The 23,550-nt window shown below is 49.7% G+C and overlaps 1 protein-coding gene and 1 long non-coding RNA gene across 3 annotated transcripts in view; one reads left to right on the forward strand and one right to left on the reverse strand.

The window, feature by feature from the left end:
• The window catches only part of KIRREL3 (kirre like nephrin family adhesion molecule 3), a 545,001-nt gene that overhangs the window by 453,027 nt on the left and 68,424 nt on the right, over positions 1-23,550 (forward strand). For both annotated transcript variants that reach the window (XM_027092960.1, XM_027092962.1), the window contains one exon: positions 4,773-4,922. In XM_027092960.1, the coding sequence (XP_026948761.1) occupies positions 4,773-4,922 (150 nt within the window). The remainder of the gene's footprint in view (positions 1-4,772; positions 4,923-23,550) is intronic.
• Positions 55-4,935, reverse strand: LOC113612806 (uncharacterized). Its single transcript, XR_003429973.1, has 5 exons — positions 4,823-4,935; positions 4,161-4,232; positions 2,797-2,908; positions 2,300-2,513; positions 55-1,434 (listed from the first exon to the last, which is right to left on the reverse strand). It is a non-coding gene; the product is annotated as an uncharacterized LOC113612806 (long non-coding RNA).

The raw sequence follows: 23,550 nt of genomic DNA on the forward strand, positions 1-23,550 counted from the left end.
GGAAGGCCTAGAACCCGCCCCTGCCCTACCCACCCACGCACCCCCTCCTAGGGAACCCCATCTTCAGAGGCATTTGGGGATTAAATCTCAGCTTTCATTGCAGATCCCACGGGCAGAGGCAGGCAAGGCAGGCCCTGGGTCCAGGATGCATGGGACTTTGCGGGCCCCTCTGACTCCTGGGGATGAATTATGAGTAAACCCTCAATTCGGGCGGTCAGTCCTAAACTTAACACAGTGTTGCCCTGGAGGGTCCATTCCAAAGTCAAACATGATTCACATAAAGTCAGTTTTCCAGAAGTAAAGTGTTCCTTTTCCTTTGTCCAACATGTGTTCCCCACTTAAGTCACAAGTTAAGTGTTGTTCTTCCCTCCTTCCAACCATTAAAGGGAGCCAAGTAGATTGAAAACGCGAAGAAACCTGGTTGGGTTTAGGGGTCATCATGTGATGGGGAGAAAAGAAAACCAGTGTTTAAAATAAATTCCAAGCCTCGTTCAGCCCACCACCCAGGCTGGTATTCAGCAAAGATGCGCTGGTGGGCTCCCATGGTTGTTGATGGCTGACGTCTGTGCTGCCTGGTTGGTGCCCACGCCCCATCACCTGTTAACTATTGTAAATGTCAACGCTTAAGCCCACACAGACGTTTTTCCAATCCATCCTCTCCTCTGGGAGAAAAAAGAATGAAATCATCCTCCTGGTCACTCACCCATCAGCCATTATTATTCTCCCCTGAGGAGGGTAGGCATGTGGTTGTTTGCTAGCTTAGCATAAACTGTAAAATGCAGAACGAGGAATGTGGGTATCCCTGCGGTTGGGGAGTGTCTGGGGGTGGAGAAGGAGAGAAGAATATGTGTTCAACTGAGAAGTAGCTTGGCCTCTCTCATGGTGTTCAGCTGCAGGAAAATAAAAATCGAAGTGCACTCAGGAACATGATGGTTGGGAAGTTAATATTTTAAAATGTGAGTTATGTCTTGCCAAAAATGTGTATTGAAACAATATAGCAATGGTCAATAGTATCACAGGGTTTGAGTGCTGCAGCCCAGCTGAGCATGGATAAAATACACAATCACATCTCCAAAATATACTGCGCTGCCATAAAATTTAAGTATTGTGGGAACCAGCCAATTTCAGGGACTCTGAACCCCCTTACCACAGAGGAACTGGGGGAATAATACGATCTTCCCAAACCGAGTCCTTCACGCTCCATGAGGCTCTGAGCTGGCCCAGCACTGCTGCTGGTTAAGGAAGCTCTCTGGGTTCCCGGTCAGTGGTTTTCAGCTTCCATCAGGGACTGGGGGCTTGTTGGGTCGGTGAAGAGGAAGCCCCAGGTCACCATGTATGGTTCATAGAAGGGTCATCGCTGCATGGATAACTGACCCTCTGGCATCCACTTCCATGAATGTCTTTCTGGGATCCAGCATTGGGTCCTTCTAAGTGCTGGAAGGCAATGGGATCTGATGAACTGGGATCCGTTTCCTCTCCAACTTGACTCCATTGATAGAAAGAAGGTCAGCCCTCTCCTTGCAGAGCCAATAAACTCAAACTCTTGGTAACGTGTTTTCTCTGTATTTGATCACTTGTCCCAAAATAGCATCATGACAATAATGACAAATGTATGCTCAATAAACACTGTTTGCTTGCCTGATAAGAAAGTGGGTGTAATAGATCTCAATTCAGTTCAGGAAGTATTTGCCGAGCACCTAACACTGTGGGGGAACTGGGGCCCGTGTTATGGGGTTTCAGCCTGCTACAGCTCTGCCCGCTTCTATTTTAAATGTGTGGCCCCATCCAGTCTACCAGAAATGATGCCTTAACTGAAGGCCTTACTACCTTTCTGGTCACCAAAGCTGGAAAAAACAGTCGAAGGAAGTGATTTACAAATACACTCCCTCATACTGATGGAACATTTTTCTTCTAAGAAGCTCAAATATTTCTCAGACATTATCTCATAAATCTACAATCATCCACGGGTAGAAAAAGAAGGCTTTTCCCCTTTATTTGGCAGGTAAATAAAATCACAGCTGAGAAAGAAATTGATTCAAACAAATACCCAATCCCAATGCATGGGACCCTGGCTCCTAACCCCAAAAGCCCTTATACCCTCCTCAAAACAGGGACCTCTCTGGCTACCCTACGTCATTGTTATGTTCCTTTAAACTAGCATTTATAGACTACTTACTGAATGCCAGGTACTTTACATAGATTATCCTATCTGATCTTCACCATAACTCTGTGAGATACTAGCATTGTCCCCACTTTACTGACAAGGAAATGGAAAGGCAAAGGAGTTAAAGTAACTTACCCAAGACAACAGAGCTAGGCAGTGATAGAGCTGACATTGGAACCCAGGCAATTTGTCTGTAGAACCCAGACTTCCAATAACTTTGCCTCGCCTGGGAGTAGCAAGAGAGTATTGATGCTGTGGAAGGAGCTAGAACTTCCTCAGAATCTGTGCTTCTGGGCCTGTGCTTTGCGAAGTTACTGCCAGTCTTTGGGATAGCATCATGGCTCGCTGCCTAATTATGCAAATACAAACAAACCCATCACTGATGTTTTCAGCAGCTTATGAGAGCGGAAGCCTGCTGTTGACGGCTTGCAAGTCAACAAAAACACAAGCTCCGGCCAAGATGCCTGCAGGAGACCAGGGGCTAATCACAGGACAGTGGGATCCAGAGGCTGGGCTGGAGGGCCTGGGGCAGTGAGCCAGCTACGTTGAGGACAGCCGCAGCAGGGTGAGAGCTGGACTAGGACCCACTTCCAGCCCCTCACCCGGCCCCAGGGAGAGCCAACTTAACTTACCCGGGCTCCTTCCCAAAGCCCAGCAGAGGGCAGGCAGGGCAGGCAGGGGGGTGGCCAGGCTCTTGCGGGTACAGCTGACAGCCTTGTAGCATCTCCAGCCAGGCCTGAACAGCTGTGGAGGGCAAGACCACTTGATGGCGTGATGGGGACAATGCTAGTCGTAGAAACGTGAGCCTGAAAGGCTCAACCGCACAGGATGCACCCCAAAAGCATACTGGGGAGTCTGGTGGAGGATCACAGCTACCTCCACTGACCAGAAATGGGTGCTGCTTAACAGCCCACCCCCAGGGAGCCCTGCCCCACCTCTGGAAGACCCTTAGGTTATGGGGGGGTAAAAGGGGCCTAAAAGCACCAACACTTCATCCAGGGTAGAAATCTCCTCTGCAGTATTCCTGATAGGCAATCATCCCATGTATGCTTGAATACAGCCAGTGATGGGGACCTCACTACCACCTCTGGCAGCCCAGATCTTTGTTGGACACCAGTAAATTGTTAACAATATTCTAAAGTATTTCCCCATGTTCATTCTGACCCTTGGTCCTAATGCCGTCCTTGGGAGCTACATGAACACATCTAACCCCCACTAAGAGACTTGGAAATATTTGAAGAGAGCTATGGCACGTCTCTCTGTCTCTGCTTCTGTCTCGTAAGCACTAGTCTTCTCTTTAAAAGGCCAAATGTGGGCTTCCCTGGTGATGCAGTGGTTGAGAGTCTGCCTGCCGATGCAGGGGACACGGGTTCGTGCCCCGGTCCGGGAAGATCCCACGTGCCGTGGAGCGGCTGGGCCCGTGAGCCATGGCCGCTGAGCCTGCGCGTCCGGAGCCTGGGCTCCGCAACAGGAGAGGCCACAACAGTGAGAGGCCCGCGTACCGCAAAAAAATAAAAAAGGCCAAATGTGCCCAATTCCCTCCTCCTATGGCACGTTTCTGAGAACTCACTCTGCCCTAGCGAAAGCCCTTCAGAAAGAGGAGCAGTTTGGGGCTGCTGGAGGCTGGATGGGCCTCTGAGGGGAAGAAGGACCCTGTAAGGCACTGGTGGGGGGAAAGCAGAGCTCTGGGAAGAGGACTGATGGAAAACAGGTCCTGCTGGGAGAAACTAAGGAGGTCGAGGGTCCAAGACCCGGGAGAGAGAGGCTCTGCCCGTCCCGGCAGCCACGACTCACGTTGGCATTTACATTCAACCCGCAGAGCGTCAGGAAAGCCGCTTAATGATTTATCGTTCTCAAGCTTTTATTTCTCTGTTATTCATTGCCCATGGTGTAAGAGGCCCCAAACTTTTAAGTATCCCGAGTGCCTCCTAAGTGTTTAATCAGGCCCTGGGGTTCAGGGGGTCGTAGTAGGAATGACCAGAAAAGAGCCACTTACAGTTCCAAGTGACCAGAGGTTCCTGGGAACTGGTGGGTGGGCCTCGGTTTCTACTTCCTGTCCATCCTGAAACTAAAGTTTTCCCCAAAGTGACTCCTGATCCTTTCCAAGTTTTTTTTCCTTCTCTCTCCTTCCGACTCCGTCTTCTCGGTTTGTACCTCTCAGCCTGGGTCTCTGTCTCTCTGTGTGTCTCCTTATTAGGGTGCATGTCTGCTTTGCAGACCACAGTGCCCAGCGCGCTGCCTTCCAGGGTGACAGCCTGCTGTGTCTGTCCACATTTAGCACCCCTACCTCTGCTGTCTCCTTCCCACTCAATAAGAGCTTCCCCAACATTCCTAAACTTAAAACCTACAGTACCCTAGTACACACACACACACACACACACACACACACACACACACACACGCTGCCCCAGCCCCCTGGGGAAACTCTCTTTTGTGCTCCTTATACTGAGATCAGGGCCCTGTGCAGTCACCTCCTGCTCTGCCAGGCCCTAGGACCAGCCCCGGCTCGGGTGTCCCCGCCATCCCCCACTGTGCCTGTCTGTCATGCCCGGCTCTCCACCCCCGCCCCAGCCCTCCTGATATGCTGATATGCCTGCCGTCTCCACAGGTTACCCACAGTACCTGGTGGTAGGGAACCACCTGTCAGGGGAACATCACCTGAAGATCCTGCGGGCAGAGCTGCAAGACGATGCTGTGTACGAGTGCCAGGCCATCCAGGCCGCCATCCGGTCCCGCCCCGCACGCCTCACCGTCCTAGGTAAGAACGGTCCGTACGCTGGGCTGAGGATGCTATGGGAGGCACCCTGGGCTCAGCTCCAGAAGCCAGGGGCCAGGCTGGAGGGGCCTCCCCACTGGACAAAGCTTCCCGGCATCGTCCCACAGGGCTCTGACCACTGCTGCCCCACTGTGTCAGTCCCTCCCCACCCAAAGGGGGAAAATGAAAGTTCCTGCCCCGGACACCAGAAGGCCAGCACCAGCTGACCTCTGACTTTGCCCAACCCCAGCGTGTTTGACTGCCACTTAGGGAGTTAAAAAGGGCTCCTGGGTGCTTATTTATTGAATCAGGAAGCATGTTCTGCACACGTCATCCGTGTGAGGTCCTGTGCTCGGTGACGGAGATCCAGAGAAGAAGGGGACACATCCTCGAGTGCCTTCTTTCTGAATTGCCCTCCCCTGGTGCTGACAAAGCCCCATCTAAAACCCTCCCCTGTCAGACTCAGCATGGAGCTCAGTTCTTTCCATGATTTCAGCGTCCATAGGGACCACCCCGACCCTGCTCCTCCCCATCTTTGCTGCTCCCTGGGAATCCCGGCTCTCCGGTGGAGGCCCGGGCTGCCTACGTCATCCCCAGGAAAAGCCATTTCAGGTTCTTATGCTAAATCACAGCTTTACCCCTTGGTCGTTCTCCATCTTGGCTTCCCAGGAGCCCAGCACCCCTGGGACATCCTCCTGAAGCGGTCCCCGCTCCTGACTCGGGCACACCTGCCTGAGACCAGGGGACGGGCTCATCTACCTCTCCAGCTGCGTCATCCCAGTATAGAGTTCAGCCCCTGTCAACTGCCTCCTCCGGCCAGATGTTAGCCAGGAGGCAGGCCCTCTGGGATCCACGCTGGCACATAAGTTATAATAGCTCACGTTTGCATAGCGCTGCACAGCAGACCTCTCAGCACCTCCACTTATGTTACCGCGCCTGTTCCGCCGGCCTGCGGGACAGGGACTGTGGCCCCCGGGGGAGGGTCTGAGGCTCAGAGAAGCAAAGGACACGCATGGGGGACGGCACACAGGCAGCCAGAAGAGGGAAATCCCTCCCACCCCCGCCTCCTGCAGCTGTTGTGAAGTTTGACAACAGGGTCGGCAGCTGGGGTGCTGCCTCCTTGCCGCCGGCTGCTCAGAGATGAAATATTTACGAGGGTGTCAGGTTATCTTCAGATCTACACGGCCAGCACACGGGGTAGACTGTCTCAAGCACAGCAGCAGACTGACCCTGGAGGACCACTTACCCAGCTCAGAGCTTGGCTTCTTGAGACGGGAAGGAGGAACCGGGGACCAACCTCAGAAGCCCCCTCCCACCTCTCAGTTTCCCCCCACCTGCGATGGAAGGAATGAGAAAAATAAACCTGCTCTGGAGGGTCAGCAAGTTGGGATTGACCAGGAAGTGGGCCTCCTGTGTTAGAAGGAGAGGCTGCCACCTTCATCTCTCCTGAGATGTGGCTAAAATGGGACCCGGTCTGTAATCGCTGTGGGGATTGAGGGAGGAGAGAGGAGGATTTAGTGCCTAATATATTTTCTGATCTTTAAGGATTGCAAAAGGCCATATAGATTTGCTAAGTGGAATTGTAGAATCTTCACCCCTTCCCTTGTACCCCTTCTAGAGGGTCCCAGAGATGCTAAAATGAGAGGAACCTGAGCAGTGCCCACTCCTGACTTCACGCAGGACGGAAAACAGATGGAGACTTCTCTGGTTCTTAAGTTCACATCCTGATATCAGAGCTTCAACCTGGTCATACCCAGCCTGTCACAGCCTCCTTTCCTCTCTACTATCTCAGGTGACAAAGTCCACATTATCCCAAATGTTTTACAGATAAGGAAGTTGAGGCTCAGAGAGGCAAAGGCTCTCATGGGAGGTCACACAGCTTAATTAGCCCTCAAAATAGACCCCAGATTTTCCAACTCCAAACCACTTATGTTACCTCGCCTCTTCCGATGCCAGCCTGTGGGATGGGGATTGTGGTCCCAAATGAGGGTCTGAGGCTCAGAGAAGCAAAGGGTGCTCTCTGCCCGGTCTCCACATCCCTAAATGCCCTGGGATTGCCTTTGTCTGGCTGGTTAAGAGCCAGGCTTCTGAGAGCAGGGCCTCTGGTTCTGATCTGAACAGACTTAATTTTGTCTTGGGTCATATCTAAAAGGCATTCACTCCCCAGTCTCCCTCTCCAGAGGCCTGACCTGGCACTGGCTTCTGGCGGTTTGGGGTGGGAAATGTTTCACAAGTCTGGAGATCAGTTGAAAAGGGGGAGGCAGAGTTTCCAGGAGACCCTAGCAGGATGACCTGGGTAGAATTCCTGAGGCCAGAAAGGGAGACTGAGCTGGCATTTGTCCATCAGCCTTTCGTAAGGTCTCCACAAAAACCACTCCTCAAGCTTCCCCAGGCTCTGCTACATTCCCCCCTGACTCCTCAAGGCTACCCTAAGTCCCTACCCCGAGTGGTCCTGTGGGTCCCAGCCCTGGCCTGGCCCTGCAGGACTCTAGCTGAGTTTCTCCATGGTATACAGCCCCACCTACTGCCCTGGAGGGAGGCCCTACAGGCAGAAGCTGTCCCAGCCTTCTGGAAAGGGAGCCTGGTCTATTCATGGTGGTGGATAGACAGGGCTTCTCCTGTCCCAGCAGAGAGAGGGCTGTTTCTACTCTGGGCAGCCAGCTTCCCAGCCAAGATCCCATCTGCTTGGCGGTGACATCTCAGCCTGGTAAACTGTCCCAGCCATATCCCCAAGGGGGCCGCTGCTTCCCTATGTTCCAGGAATGAGAGAGCTTTCTTAATTTAGTCCGTATTTGGCCTGAGATAAATGTTTAATTAAATAAAGTAAGAGCCTGATTAGAACCTGCAGAAGTTGTAAGAGCAGAATCGGATGGTATTCCAGCAAAATTGCAAAGCAAACACTTTGGCTGGAACAGAGGGAGACCCGCAGGGGTCTTCCATCAAAGCACCAAGTGAGAAGGGCAAATACGAGAGATCATATAGCCAACAGATGTGCACTGTTAAAATATGCAACTGCCGGCAGCCTGCTTAGAGAAGTCAGAGGGCCAGCTCAGAGTCTGCCATGCTCCAGGGAGGGCATGGGGACCCGGGCCCGGCAGCCAAACCTAGAGTCACAGACACATTAATTAGCCTTGTGTTCCCAGCTCTCAGATGCAATCAGGCAAGGAGCAACCGTGAGCTGAGCATTTGCTACCTCAGGGAGACAGAGGGAAGGAGCCAGGGGACAGAGAGGAAAAGGGGGAAGGGACAGATGCTGTGAAGTTGAGGGAGGCAAGGACTGGGTGCCCTTCCACCCCACAGAACACCTCTGGAATCATGATGTCAGGGGCAGAGCCACAGGCTTGGAGGCAGCAGTCATGGTCCTGCCATTAACCAGCTGTGTGACCTTGTGACTCAGCCTCTCTGGGTCCCAGTGTCCTCATCTGTAAAATAAAGGTGGTGATAACTAAGATGACCTATTACTATGAAGAACCATCCAGCTCCCAGAACGCAACGACTTCTGCAATAAGGAGCCCAACTTGCTCTACCAGCTATTTTCGGAAAATCCCCCACTGGAACCCGAATTCACGTGGTGCCTGAGTCATAGACAGTAACTGATGAGGGTATTTTAGGCAACATCCCACTTTGAGGCTACAGAAAGGACCTTTCAAAGTCCTGCCCAGCGCTGGGATTCTGGCTGTACACCTTAGCCCCAGAGCCCGCCTCCACATCCAGCTTCCATGCACACCCAGCCAGCCCTGCCGGGACGCTGCCCAGGACCCCCAGCACGTGTGCAGAGCTGTGGTGCAAGGGGAAGAGGCAGCGCCGAGAACCAGAATGGAGTCATGGTTCTGCCTGCCGCTTACTCACTGTGTGACCTTGGGCAAGGTCCTCAGAGCTCCTTCTGGGCCTCTGGTTCAGTTCTATAACCAGTACTTAGTACAGGGTAGATACTCAGTAACGTTGGGGATTTTTAAGGAATGAGTGAATGAACGAATGAGTGATTGCATGAATGGATGGAGTTTCTGGTTCTTCATCTATAAAATGGGGATAATAAAAATACCAATCTCCGAGAATTGTTGCGAGCAGGAAACTAACACACATGCCACTAAGTGGCATGAACTTTCAAGTTACACACCCGTGCACACTGCTGCTTCTCCCACCTGCCGGAACCCCTGAGTTGAAAAATACCACAACGGTTCCAGGGCCAGAGCTGTAAGGGTGATATTGCATGATGTGATCCTTCTAACTTCCTGAAAACCCGGAAGGCAGGGATTTGGGGGACTCAGAGCAGGAAGACACGAGCACCAAGGATTTGATCGACATGTATTATGTGCCAGGCACTCGAGATTCATTAGTAAATGAGAGAGAAAAGCACCCCTGCCCCGGTGGAGCTCGTGTTCTAGCAGAGAGAGAGAGACAGTCGACACATAATAAACATTAAGCAAGTACGTTGTGTAGCTGTGTAGGATATCAGATGGTAACAAGTGCTATGAAAATGAGAAAGCAGAGCAGAGTAAGAGGGATTGGAAGTGGGGGGGGGAGGATAGTGGATGCCAGGTTAATTATTAAAAAGGGGATTTTCCCAGTATTCCTATCCTATTTCCCTCTTCTTCCTGGTCTGTTCTAATATTTACTCAGCTGTCTTGTGGCTCCCATTAGAAATAAAGCTTCTTACAACTTAAGTGTCCATCGACAGATGAATGGATAAAGAAGATGTGTCACATATATACAATGGAATATTACTCAGCCATAAAAAGGAAATGAAATTGGGTTATTTGTAGTGAGGTGCATGGACCTAGAGTCTGTCATACAGAGTGAAGTAAGTCAGAAAGAGAAAAACAAATACCGTATGCTAACACATATATAACATATATATGGAATCTAAAAAAAAAAAAAATGGTTGTGAAGAACCTAGGGGCAAGACAGGAATAAAGATGCAGACGTAGAGAATGGACTTGAGGATATGGGGAGGGGGAAGGTAAGCTGGGACGAAGTGAGAGAGTGGCATGGACATATATACACTACCAAACGTAAAATAGATAGCTAGTGGGAAGCAGCCGCATAGCACAGGGAGATCAGCTCGGTGCTTTGTGACCACCCAGAGGGGTGGCATAGGGAGGGTGGGAGGGAGACACAAGAGGGAGGAGATATGGGGATATATGTATACATATAGCTGATTCACTTTGTTATACAGCAGAAACTAGCACACCATTGTAAAGCAATTATACTCCAATAAAGATGTTAAAAAAAAAAAGAAAGAAAGAAAGCTTCCTAAGTCAACATGAATTATTTAACTCTGATGGAGAGTAAGTCAGTTTAAATGAAGAAGGCATCTTTAGAATGACGTCAAACCCCAAATACTTTGGGGCAAACGAATAAGGTCCAAATGTGTCTTCACTTTGTGGGTTTTTCAAAGCCACAAGCGCTGTCTGCAACTCTTTCAGCAGGGGAGCTGCAGGGCAAGGTCTCTAAGTCCACACTGCTGGCAGCATCCCCCAATTCCCAATCCCCTAACCTTCTGGGTAGATGGGTGCAGAGAGAGACGGTACATAACTCAGGTCCTGCAGCAAGGGAAGGCAGAGCTGAAACAGAGCCCAAGAGCACTGGCTTCTAAATTCATTCTTCCAGAAGTTGGTGGTGAGAAAGCCACCCGGTCACACTTTCAGTAGGGGATGGTCTGAGTGGCTCTTCACGGGTGAGGAAGCATCTCCACAGAACAAAGCCCAAGCTCCCTCCGTGGCACGCAGGCCCTCTGAGGCCTCCCCTCGGCTTGCTCTCCAGCCCCCGCTCCAGGATAATGACCAGCTCGCAGCGGCCTCCACTCACCACACTCCTCCCTCCACTTACATGTGCTTCTGCCTGGAGCGCACTTCCCACCTTTCTTCCCTTGGCTAACTCTTGCTCACCTAACAGGATTCATCTTAGATATCACCTCCTCCAGGAAGCCCTCCCTGAACCCCATGTGGCCCAACCATCCCGACTCCTTAGCCGTCCATCCCCACCTCAATCACAACGCTCGGCACATTACATTGAAAGTCACTGTTCACACGTCTGTCTCCCCCACTGAGTGTCTAGGAGGCAGTGAGCAGCCCTCATGCCAGCACAGCTCAGACACATACCAGGGGTTCAGTAAGTGTCCATCGGGGGACTGTAGTGATAGGGGTGGGGCTGACTAGGGGGATTACACAAAGAACCGTACCTGGCAGACAGTACGCCCTCGATACATGGGAGAGTTGTGTTGTGCTGTGCTGTGTTCACAGAAGCAACACGGCTTCATGGTTAAGAGCCCAGACTCTGATAGCCAGCTTGCCTGCACTTGAAACCTGTGGCGTGACCTTGGACAGTTATTCAGCCACTCTGTGCCTCAGTTTCCTCATGTTTAAAATGGGGGAATCGTTGTACCTGCCCCCTTAGTGGTATAGAGAAGATTTCATGAAATAATACATGTAAGGCATTTCTCACAACAGTGCCTGGTATGCAGTAAGGCATGCAAGTGTTGGCTGTTGTTATTATCCCTCTCGTTGTTGTTGTTACTATTATTCCTGCAACGTTAAGAGACACCAACAAGCAACTCCTCCTTCCTGGGGGATCAGGTTCCGTTTTCTAGAGAAGCTTTTCCATCCAATACAAAGGCAGAAATCCACGAATCCTGCAGGCCTCTCATAGCTCGCGTGCCTGGGAAGACAAGCAGAATTGATTTCCTTATCTCCTCATTAAGCCTGCTTTTCCTGGGGCCCAGCCTGGTCTTAGGTGCCGTGTCACATTTCTGCTGTGTGCCTGTTTCCTGCCACATTCATTACCCGGCAATCACCCGCCAATTGGGGCAGCAAACAAGCCAGAGATGGGAGAGAGTAACGAAAAAAAGCATCCTTATCTCCCAAATTTCCAGATGGGAGATGTGCCTGAGCCGCTGTGCACCTCACCCCATGCACACCTGCCCCTGCCGCCGGCTCTTTCCTCTCCCTTCCTGCTCCTCTGCCCTCTCAGGGACCCAGGCCACCCCCAAGGTCCCCTGGGCCAGAAGCGGATTCCACCCCTCCCCCTCTTTTGGGCCAGTGCCTGCCCCTCTTTGATTTCTTGGTTTAACTCTGTGCCCACCTGCTCACGTAGCTTACGTGGTGGGCGTGGCTTGGGGTCATTGAGTTACCTGGAGCTGACAAATGGTCCCTCTCTTCCAAATTATATTATAAGCTCCCTGAGGGTGGGGTTCTGGTCTCTGAGGTCCACACTTGGGTTCAATGCCATATGGCCTCCGCGTGGCTGCCTATAGCCGTTGTTGATGGGGGATCGGGGGAGATGGAGGATATTCCTGGAGCTCCCTGTAGCCATTGGGTGGAGGTGCATTGACTTCGGAGCTGAGTCACGATGGACCCTCCCTCCTGCTGTGAGCTCACACCGTCCCCACCGCACCACCGACAGTCTCCCTGTTCCTCTAAGCGGCCATGTTGCGTGGAGAGGAATGGCCTCTCTGCCCACCCCCATCTCCCTGTTCTTCACGTCAGCCTCAGTAGGATGTCAGGAGAGGCCGCTGCTCCCTAGCCAGGGCCCATCCGTCATGGTGGCAAGTGCGGGGTAGAAGGAGACTCACAGATGCTGGGCGACTCCCAAGGCTCCAGAGGGGATGGGGACCCATCAGGGACGGAGGCGAGCTCAGCACTTCCCCTCCTGGCCTGAACGTAGGTGGCAGGGGGTAGGCAGGGGCCTCTCCAAGAAGGAGGAGACCTGATACAAGGACGAGCATCCCCCACCTCACCCCACCCGCCATCGCCAAGGGCAGCTGGAACAGACTCAGCCAATGATGGGAGAGCTAAGTGGTCCAAGTAAGCGGCCTTGCCAAGGTGGCCCAGATGCCCAACACGACCTTGGGAAGTGCTCACCGCTCAAAGCACCCACACGACCACCCCAGGGCCGGCCCCTCCCCTCCCTGTTCCAGCATCTCTTGCGTTCAACAGCAGCACAAGGGAAGGCAGGGAAGTTGGCAGGAGGCCCGGGTCTGCTGTATGCAAGGCTCTCAGCCCCCTGCTCCTGGCCCTCCACCACTCCATTTCTAGTTCTGCTGACCCTCCCCTCAAGTCCCCCACCATCATTAAGCGACTTAGGCTGTCCAGGGCAGCCCTGCAGTCCTGAGGGTGCCTCCACCATGTCCGGGGCACCGCCACTTCTCCAGGTCCAAGCCAGACAAGGGCTCTGGCCTGGAAGTCAGGAAACGAGCATCGTTGCCCCAGTCCTGCCACGGAGCAGCCGTGAGACCTGGGACCGCGCTGCTTAACCTCTCGGGACCCACTTTCCTCCTCCTTGGGAAAAGCAGGAGCTGGAAGGATGGCATGCAGATCCACTCCACAGTTTGTGCTTCTCCCTCATTCCGTCATGGTTTAGGGAGCATTGTTCCCTGAGTCCTTCCTCCCCTGCTCCTATAGTGAGCAAGGGAAGAAGGACTCAGGGAACAATGATCTTTTTTTGACTGAGGTCAAAAAAGCAAATACACTGGAGCAAGGATAATATGTCCTTCCGCTGCTGTAACCAAGCATGACCCTGGGAGACGCTGAACAGGCTCCAGCGCTCAGCAAAGGGGAGCGTGGGCTCAGACCATGGAGATTTGCGAAAGTCAGGACCTTGATCCTCTGGTGTCAGCCCTTTAGCATGGAACCACCTGCTCCATGGCTACACATGAAATTCCAGCCACTTCCCTGTAACTTTCAGAATGCAGCTGCCTTGAGGAGGCCCTCACCAGCTCTGCCGTCACAGGGCTGCCTCCTCTGGCCTGGGCGTGGCCTCCAACATCCCTCCCACCTGAAAAAGCACAAGCAAGAGCCCACCTGTCTCCGGGTGCCCCCCTGGGTCTTCAGTCAGGAAGTCCAGCTGGCCACTGGCCATTTACCAGGCTCCCTGTTTATGCATCCAGACACACAATGACACCGTGCATCAAGGACAAATGCACTGGTGTGTGCGTGTGCACACATACACACACACACACATACACACACACACATGCACACGCACACAAAGTTCAGAGCTTGGCAGACTCATCAGTGCCTCCACGGTGAAAAGACACAAGAACCCTCACTCAAGACAATAGTGACTGTTGGGAAATAGACAAATCTCGGTGACGCCGCTCCTCGTCAGGCCCAGAAAAGAATGGAGTAGGCGAAGCATGACACCCCCAGCACGAGGCCCACTTCTCCCCTGATTCCCCCTAATGAGGAATGAAGCAGAGGGAGGAGTCACAGCCAACTGAGAGGGGCGAACCCAGCCAGGCCCCCAGGAGCGAAGGGCCTTCTCCTGGCTCCAACCTGTGGGGCAGCATGGGTGTCACCCCCAGGACTCTGCCCGAGGCCAGCCCTGGGGAAAGCCCGAGAGGCTGGGGTGGACAGGGGGACCTTGAAAGGGTAAGAAGAGCCACTATTTCTCCTCTCCGACCTCAGCCCAGGCCTGGGACGAGGGTTTCATGGCCAATTATGGATTTAAAACTAGCAATGAATCTCCATTACAGCATGAAATGAGAAAGAAAATGCCACTAAGTGGAAGCAGCCAATGGGCAAGGGAGGTTAGAGGTGAGGTCACACAACCCAAGGCAGACTCACGGGGGCGCTGTCAAGAGAACCTGCATCCCGGGCCAGCAGAGGAGCCCACGATGCCGGCCAGCAGAAGCCGGGAGCCAGTCTCTCCCTGCGGGCAGTTTTCTGCAGAGGAAGGATGCCCAGAGCCACCTTGGGACTGGGAATGGCCAGAGCTTTGTTATTTTGCCGCTGTGTTGGGATGAGCCCTTTATTGTAGGTCCAGCTAGAGAGGAGCATTTCGGGAATCTTCACCCTCTCCGTCATCCACACAGGGACCTTTTTTAAAATTCTCACCATCTCTGGCAGGCAGGCCTGAGGTCTCCTTTTCCAGATGACACCCAAGAGGCCCATTCACTTGCCCCGGGTCACACCACAACAAAGAAAAAGAGCTAGAACCTGAACTTGGGTCTATCTGGCTCAAAAACCCTTGCCCTTTCTGCTGTCATGCCCCGCCCCTTTCCCAAAACCCTGTTCACAGTGACTGCTGCCTGACTCCTCCCCTGAGGATCACAAGTCTCTTTCCAGCCCCAGGGAGCTCCAGGAGCCCTGTCTGAGCCCTCTCACTGCCCAGGCCCCCAGAGGCAGAGAGGGAGCCTGCACAACAAACCAATGGCTCCAGAAATCCTGTCCTGACCTGTCCCGGCAGCCCTGTTCTCCAGATGTGCCGTGGGAGCCAGGGCCCCTGGACCCGCAGCACCCGTTTTCCATCCCAGTAAGTCTCATCGTCAGGGGACTGCCCGCTGCTTCTTTTCCTGTCGCCCTGGGCCTCTAAGTTATTCTGTGCCTGTGGAGGAGGTTTGCCTAAGTGGGAGGTTCGTAGGCACCCAGAAGCCCACACAGCTGCCTCTGTCTCGCAAAAATCAGTAGCTGAGCCCTACAGCCCACGAAGGCTGGCTTCCAAAAGAGTTTCACATTTTCACAAGTCCATCAAGGTGTTTGTAAATGTTTGTAGGAAGGGAGAACTTTCCATATGTAAATATGTCAGGAAAGGTGTCAGCAGCTGAGAAATCACCCAGTGCCAGGAACACCACTGCAGCCTCCTGGGTGGAAGGGAAGAAACAGGGGAGCGGGCTGGTGGTCCCACGGCCATCCTCCCGGAAGAGCTGGCCACGCTCTGGCCGCAAACACGCCCTCTACTCGCTTCCCCTCTGTCTACACACAGAGAAAGACACACGTTCAAGAAGGTGATCAGGAAAACTTGTTTTGCAGATGGGTCGACTGAGGTCAAGAAAAGAAATAAACTGGAGGCTGCACGATGCCTGGGAAGAGAAAACGGGTCCTCTCTGACTCTGCAAGACAGAGAATGGCGGGCTTTGAGCAAGGGTCACCTGGGACTGCCCTGTCCCTCCTCCAGCCCCAGCCTCAAATACCAACTTGACCTGGGCAACAGTTCTACTAAGGACCAAGAGAAGCTCCCCCAAAACCAAACCTTGATTAGAGAATATTAGAGATATAAGTGTTACCAAAAGTGGTGTCTAGCTGCTCGCTGCTCGAAAGCTAATACTCAAGAGGCAAGATTGGTGGAAAGGAAAGTTTGCTTTATTCCAGAGGCCGGCAACTGGGGGAGAGGGCAGACTCTTGTCCAAAGGTCGACTCCCCCCTGTCAGTCAGTGGGCAAGAGCTTCTAAAGGGGAGTTTCCAGCATTTATAGACAGAGGGAGGGGGCTACATGTAGAAACGGCACTGTCAGCTCTGACACTCATCTTGAAATTGGTCATGCGGTCATCTGGTCAGTGTCATCTTGACTGTCTTAAGCACAATTAGTCTTCAGTTCCAGGGTCGGTTTGTTCCCATTTCTTTGAGGCCAGTTCTCAGAATTGTGGCAGCTTATGTCATGGCTACAGTCCGGTCACCAGGCAGTTAACTTCTTCCACCTGGTGGAGGTTTCAGTATCGACCAGACACCTCACAGAATACGTCTCAGAATATTATCTATAGCCTTTGAGGAGGAACTAAAGGTCCTTAACTTTGCTTAGTGACTAAACTATTATTATTTTGTCCTGTTTGGCTGTTTCCCTTTGCTTCCGCATTGTCTCACTTCTCTGATTAAACTTCTTCTTTGGCTAAAGTTTATCTACAGACAAAGGGCAGGCGGAGGACATGGTGGGGAAGGACCACAGGGTCCTTCTCTGTTTCAGAAGGAACCTGCCAATCAAGCCTTCTTCCCTTATTACGTTTTTCAACATACATCTGTGTACCTTCTGCACACCTGGCACTGTCCTAGGCATGGGAAATATACGTCAGTAATCAAAACAGACTAAAATCTCCTGACTCCGTGGAACTTCTATTCTAGCAAAGAGTTCATCAATCAAAAATAAATACAAGAAGAAAATGTTATAGTTTATTAAAGGTGGTAAATGCTATCAAAAAATGTAGAGCAGTGTATAAGGAGTGGGGTTTCCTGGGGAAAAGAGCAGGGTGAGCACTCAGGGTAGACTTCCCAGAGGAAGTGTCCTTTTTCACCTTCCCCTTTATTTTTTAAGAGCTTTATTGAGGTATAATTTATATACCATTAAATCCACCCATTTTAAGTGCACAACTCAATGATTTTTAGTAGATAGAGTTATGCAACCATCACCGTAATCCAGTATTAGGTCATTTCCTAGAACGATCCCTTGTCCACCTCTGCTCCCACCTCCAGACCCAGCAACCACCGATCAGCTTTGTGTCTTCATAGGTTTGCCTTTTCTGGATATTTCATATAAATAGACTCAAAATATGCGGCCTTTGTGTCCGGCTCCTTCAGTTAGCATCATGTTTTTGAGATTCATCTGTGCTGTAGCAAGTGTCCATAGTTCATTTCTGTTTAGTATCCCATTGTATGGTTCGACACATTTTGTTTATTCCTTCATCACATGATGGACATTTGGATTGTTTCCAGTTTGAGGCTGTTATGAATCGTGCTGCTGTGAGCACTCACATGCAAGTCCAAGTGTATGTATGTGTTTTCAGTTTTCATGGGTAGATTCCTAGGAAGTGGACTAGCTAGGCCGTGTGGAAAGTTTATAATTAACTTTTTCTAAAAAGTGCCAAAGTGGCACCAACCTTGAATTCCTGGGGAAAATCCCACTGGGTCATGGTGTATAATCTTTTTTTACGTTGCTGCATTCAGTTTGCTAAGTTGAGGTTGAGGGCTTTCAAAGTTTCCAAAGTGACTGCATCATTTTACTCTGTTCCCACCAGCAGTGTAGGAGAGTTCCAGTTTTTCTACATCCTCATCAACACTGGGTGTTGTTTGACTTTTCTGTTATAACCAATCTAGTGGGTCAGAGTGGTGTTCCACTATGCTTTTAATTTGCATTCGCCTAATGACTCATGTGTTAAGCATCTTTGGATCTGATACTTATCCATTTTTAATTTTCTTTGCTGTGTTTATACAAATCTTTTGCCGTCTTATTATTATTGTGTTGTAAGAGTTCTTTACACACTCTGGATACAAGTCCTTTATCAGATATATAATTTGTGAATATTTTCTCTCAGTTTGTGGCTTGTTTCTTCATCTTCTTAATGGTATCTTTTGAAGCACAGAAGCTTTTAATGTTAAGCCCAATTTAGTATTTTTTTTCTTTTATGGATTGTGCTTTTGATATTCTATCTAAGAACTCTGACTAACCCAAGGTCACAAAAATTTACCACTATATTTTCTTTACAAGTTTTACAGTTTTAGCTCTTACATCTAGTCTATGATTCATTTTAAGTTAATTTCTAGGTAATTTGTGAGGTAAGGAACTAAATTCATCATTTTTGCATAAAGCTATCCAGTTGTTCCCCAGCATTGTTTGTTGAAAAAGACTACGCTTTCCCCCACCAAATTGCCTTTGTCAAAAATCAACTGACCGGAACTTCCCTGGTGGTGCGGTGGTTAAGAATCCGCCTGCCAATGCAGGGGACACGGGTTCGAGCCCTGGTCCAGGAAGATCCCACATGCCACAGAGCAACTAAGCCCGTGCGCCACAACTACTGAGCCTGAGCTCTAGAGCCCGCGAGCCACAACTACTGAGCCCGTGTGCCACAACTACTGAAGCCCACGTGCCTAGAGCCCATGCTCTGCAACAAGAGAAGCCACTGCAGTGAGAAGCCTGTGCACCGCAGCAAAGAGTAGCCCCCGCTCACCACAACTAGAGAAAGCCCGCACACAGCAACGAAGACCCGATGCAGCCCAAAATAAGTAAATAAATAAATAAATAAAATATTAAGAAATTTTTTTAAAAAATTAATTGACCAAAAATGTAAGGGTTTATTTCTCAAGTCTCAATTATGATACATTGATCTATATGTCTATTCTTATGTGAGTCCCACACTGTCTTAATTACTAATAGCTTTATTTTAAATTTTGAAGCCAGGAAAGGAAGGTCCTACAATTTTGTTCTTTTTCAAAATGATATTAGCTATTTTGAGTTCCTTGTATTTCCACATAAATTTTAGGATCAACTTGTCAATTTCTGCAAAACGGTTGCTGGAATTTTTATAGAAATTGTGCTAAAGCTACAGAGCAATTTGAGGAAAATTGTCATCTTCACAATATTGAGTCTTCCAATCCATGAACATAGAATACGTCTCCATTTAATTAGCTCTCTAGTTTTTCCCAGCAACATTTTATGGTTTTCAGTGTATGTCTTATATTTCTTTTGGTAAATTTATTCCTAAGTATTTTATTCTTTTTGATGCTATTCTGAATGGAATTGTTTTCTTAATTTTACTTTCAGATTTTTCATTGCCAATATATAGAAACATGATTGATTTTTACATACGGATCTTGGATCCTGTAACCTTGCTGGACTCATTTTTTAGGTTTTAATAATTTTTATGAATTTCTTAAGATTTTCTGCATGCAGTATCATTTTGTCTAAGAATAAAAATAGATTTACTTTTTCTTTTCCAATCTGATGCCTTTTTTAAATTATTGGACTGGCTAGAACTTCCAGTACAAAGTTGAACAGAAGTGGTGAGAGCAGACATCCTGGCTTTATTGCCAGTCTTAGAAGAAAGCATGAAGTCTCTCACCATAAAGTATAATGTTAGCTCTACTTTCTTCATAGATGCCCTTTATCAGGTTGAGGAAGTTTCCATCTGTTCCTACCTTGTTAATAGCTTTTACCATGAATGGTATTGGGTTTGGTGAAATGCTTTCACTGTATCAATTGAGATGGTCATGTGGTTTTTGTTCTCTATTCTATTAATATGGATTATATTAATTGATTTTCAAATGTCGAACCAACCTTGAATTCCTGGGGAAAATCCCGTTTGGTCATGGTGTATAATCTTTTTTATGTTGCTGCATTCAGTTTGCTAATTTTGGGTTGAGGGCTTTTAACTTTATTCACAATGGACAATGGTCTGTAGTTATTTTGTGATGTCTTTGTCTGGCTTTAGTATCAGAGTAACAGTGGACTTGTAGAATGAGTCAAGAAGTGTTCCTTCCTCCTCTACTTTCTGGAAGATTTTGTGAAGGATTGATAATATTTATTCTATAAATATTTGATAGAATTCACCAGTGAAGTTGTCTGGGCCTGGGGTTTTCTTTGTGGGAAGATTTTTCATTGTTAATTCAATTTTTTTACTTGACATAGTTCTATTCAGATTTCCTCTGTAGAAGGTGGCTTCTGAACAGACTTGAGAGGTGAAGAATTTAGCTGTGAATCTTGGGGGAAAATCTCTACTTGAAGTGAAAAAGCAGAGTCATTGAAGGATTCTAAAAAGAAGAGTGACATGATCTGACTTACATTTTAAAAGCCCCACCCTGGCTGCTGGATTGAGACCAGACTGTAAGAGGACCAGGGAAGGAGACCTGTGAGAGACTCTTGCAGTGATACAGATGAGAGGTGAGGGGACTCGGACCAGGATGGTAGCAGTGGAAGCAGTGGACCGCAGTAGAAGAGAACAGCAGGAACCAAGGGCAATGCCAAGGATTTGGGAGTGAAGTCTTTTATCCTTATACAACTGGATGCAAATTCCTGAATGAAGATGTGCATTTCCAGGGAGAGGTTTCACATGTTCAAAGGAGTCAGTCAATAAGCTCCCCAAAATTTAAGAATGGCTAATCTAGACCAAGATCTTCATTTTTAAGAAACTATGGCTCAGAGCAGTTGGGTTATTTCCCCAAGACCACTCAGCAAACTAGCAGTAAAGCTAGGGCTATCCCAGCTGCCTTGCCCACCACCTCGGGAGTTTACCTAATGGTATGTGTAATCAGAACCTCTCCCCACCAGTCCAATGAGACCCATTCACTCCTGCCTAGGGGCACCTATGGGAGAGAGAAGGAGTACAGAAACGGCCCCTCCTCTGTGCCCAGCTTCTGGTGCCCGCCTGCCTCCCAGGCCAGCGTGCCCTTCCCAGTGCCCACGTCTGCCTTCACAGTCACCTGCCCTCCTTGCCCACAGCCATTGGTCCATCCAGGATCCGCAGGCTCAGAACCCGCCCCCCAGGAAGACATGAGAGAAAGCCTTTCTGCCACTCCCAGCTCCCTTTCCACACAGAATCGCAGAAAAGCAGCAGGTTATCTGCCTAAGAGAATGAGAGCCCTTGGTTTTTATCTGTGCAGGACTCTTACCTGAACAGGTTCAGATGGCAAGAGTGAGAGAGAAGAAGAATTAAGGGCGAGGCAGGTGAAATGTTGACATTATTATTACTTAAGTACTGTGACGCTTTTAGTTCATGTCTTTATACCTGTGACACCCAGTGAGGGGAAATCAGCTTGGCCCATTACCTGAGCCACACACCCACCACCTATAAATCTTATTAAAAGGGTTCCATTGGCAAGACAGAAAAATAATTAAGGCAAAGGGAGGTTCATTGTTGATGTTATTATTGTAATACAACAGTCTGTTCAGTTTCTACACCAATGAAATGCAGCCGAGGGACATCACTTTTCAAGATTACGTTTCCGAGATGCAAATCGGAGCGCAGAAAGCTGGGCTTACAGACGAGCGAGTCAAACCAGGAAACATTTCCAAGGCTGTGGCAGACTCTTAGGGGCTTTTAAGCTCACAATTTACCTTTTGACTGCATTCTATTTTCTTGTGAATCCTTTATTTCCCACTTATTTACTGACCAGAGATACAGCACCAAAAGGAAAAAAAAAGGAGAGTGGTTCTCCAGCCCCTGGTCCTAAAAATCAATAGCAGATGGTTCTCTGGAGGGAGGATGTTAGCACTCGCCACTGTGAACCGTGCTTAATTGAATCGCTTTCCCTCCGAGGTGTGCCCGCCCAGAGGGGATGGATTCTTCTAATGGCCACCGGACAGAGGAGCTGCCACATCTTATCCTGCCCCAGGGAGTGGGCTGGGTGCTGTGGGCAGCATTCCCAGGACAGTGCCCTGGGCCTCGCACACATGAGGAGTCTGGAACTCTGTCCAGCAAGATGCGTCAGATGCCTCCTCTGTGTGAGGCGGCGTGGCGTAGGCCAAAGAATGAGAGATATCAGAGTGGGCAGGGACCCTAAGACTCGCTGAGCCCAGGCTCACGAGTGGCAGCTGGCAGGCCAGATCCGGCACACAGCCGCATCTGGTTGGCTCCCAAAGCATCTTTAGAGTTTCTTAAATTCATCGCCAACATTTCAGGTTCTGAAGGGTTATGTATTAAAGATACAGATCCTGGCTTCTCTTGCAAAGACCCGGCAACATCAGGCCCATTCGCCTGCTTGGCAACATGTGGGATGGCTGCTCCCTTTGGGGCGGTGCAGCTGCCAGCCCCCGCTCACCTGGGGCGCTCCATGCATCCCATTACCTGCACTGAATCTGCCGCCCCTGATCCTGCCAATCCCAGACCTGCCTTCAGGGAGCTCACAGGGAGAATCGAAGGTTAAAGGAGAAACAGGAACGGGAAAGGAGAGGAAGCAAGGCAGAAGGCCAGCCGCACCCAGTCGTGCCAGGGGAGTCACCAAGCGCAGGGTTGAACCCGTTTTAGGTGAGGTTTCAAGTGTGAGGAGAGTTTGGACACTTCAATCAGTTTGGCCTAGAAGAATAGAAGCCTATTCCTTCCCTGCTAACAGAGGATCTCTTGTAAAGAGCCCAGAGCTTGGAGCTGAACTCTCTTTGCCCCTCACTGCCTGGTATGGAAATGCCCCGTATAGGGTGGGGCTCAGAAACAGGACCCAGGATGGGCTGGAGCGGGGTCTGCTCCACAGGCAGTGAACTAAGCAAAATGACTCATGTTCCTCAACATGGCCAAGGAGAGGCTCTTCCCCGGTTAAGCTTGCATTCCAGTTAATAGAGTTATCATCAACATCATACCCAAATCAGCACCGAAAAAGTAAGAATGCATTAAAAATAGATCCCATTTTCAATTGAATGAATGTGAGTCACCAGAATAACTTGTGAGCAACCTCGTTTGATCCCAAATGGGCTTTGGCTCCAGGCCCTTCGTGCTGCCCTGGACGATGGGTCTCTGAGGACTCCCAGTGGAGCCTCTAGATCTTGCTGTCCCATATGGCCGCCACCAGCCACAAGTGGCTATTTAATTTCCAATTAATTAAAATTAAATAAAACTAAAACTACAGTTCCTCAGTGGCACTAGACCCACTTCAAGTGCCCAATAGCCACATGGGGCTCTGGGAAGGCTCGTTTAAACAGGACTCAGGTGTTCCTGGCCAAAGGCCATCTAATCCTGCCCCCAAAACCCCACAGCATCCAACAGTAGACACAGGTTCAAAGACTTGGACCTAGAGGCGTAGAGGTCAGCTTCCCATACCATTTGCATTGATGTCATAATGCAGCCAGTGAGTGGAAGCTTCTCATTAATTCACTCACTGCTTTACTCACCAAGTCTTTATTAAATTCCTACTATGTGTAAAGGCATCATGTAGATGCAAAGGGGAGGCATAAAACATCGTCTATGCCCTCAAGGAGTTTATCACCATGGGAACGAGAAAACATACAAACGATCTAGCAATCATACACAGCAGAAGGAAAGAAGTGTTTGCGTGTGTAAACAAAATACAGAGAAAGTTCGTTTCAACTGAGAAAGTCTGGGAGGCCTTTGTGAGGAAGTGACTATTGAACTCTCCCTTGGAAGAATGAGTAGAATTTTAGTAGACTAATTATTTAAATTACTTGGTAGACTATTTAAAAATAATCAGGGGGCTTCCCTGGTGGC

This window comes from Aethalodelphis obliquidens, unplaced genomic scaffold (genome assembly GCF_003676395.1).
Source record: "Aethalodelphis obliquidens isolate GAN/ISIS:26980383/991018 unplaced genomic scaffold, ASM367639v1 scaffold82, whole genome shotgun sequence".
NCBI classification, from domain to species: Eukaryota; Metazoa; Chordata; class Mammalia; order Artiodactyla; family Delphinidae; genus Aethalodelphis; species Aethalodelphis obliquidens.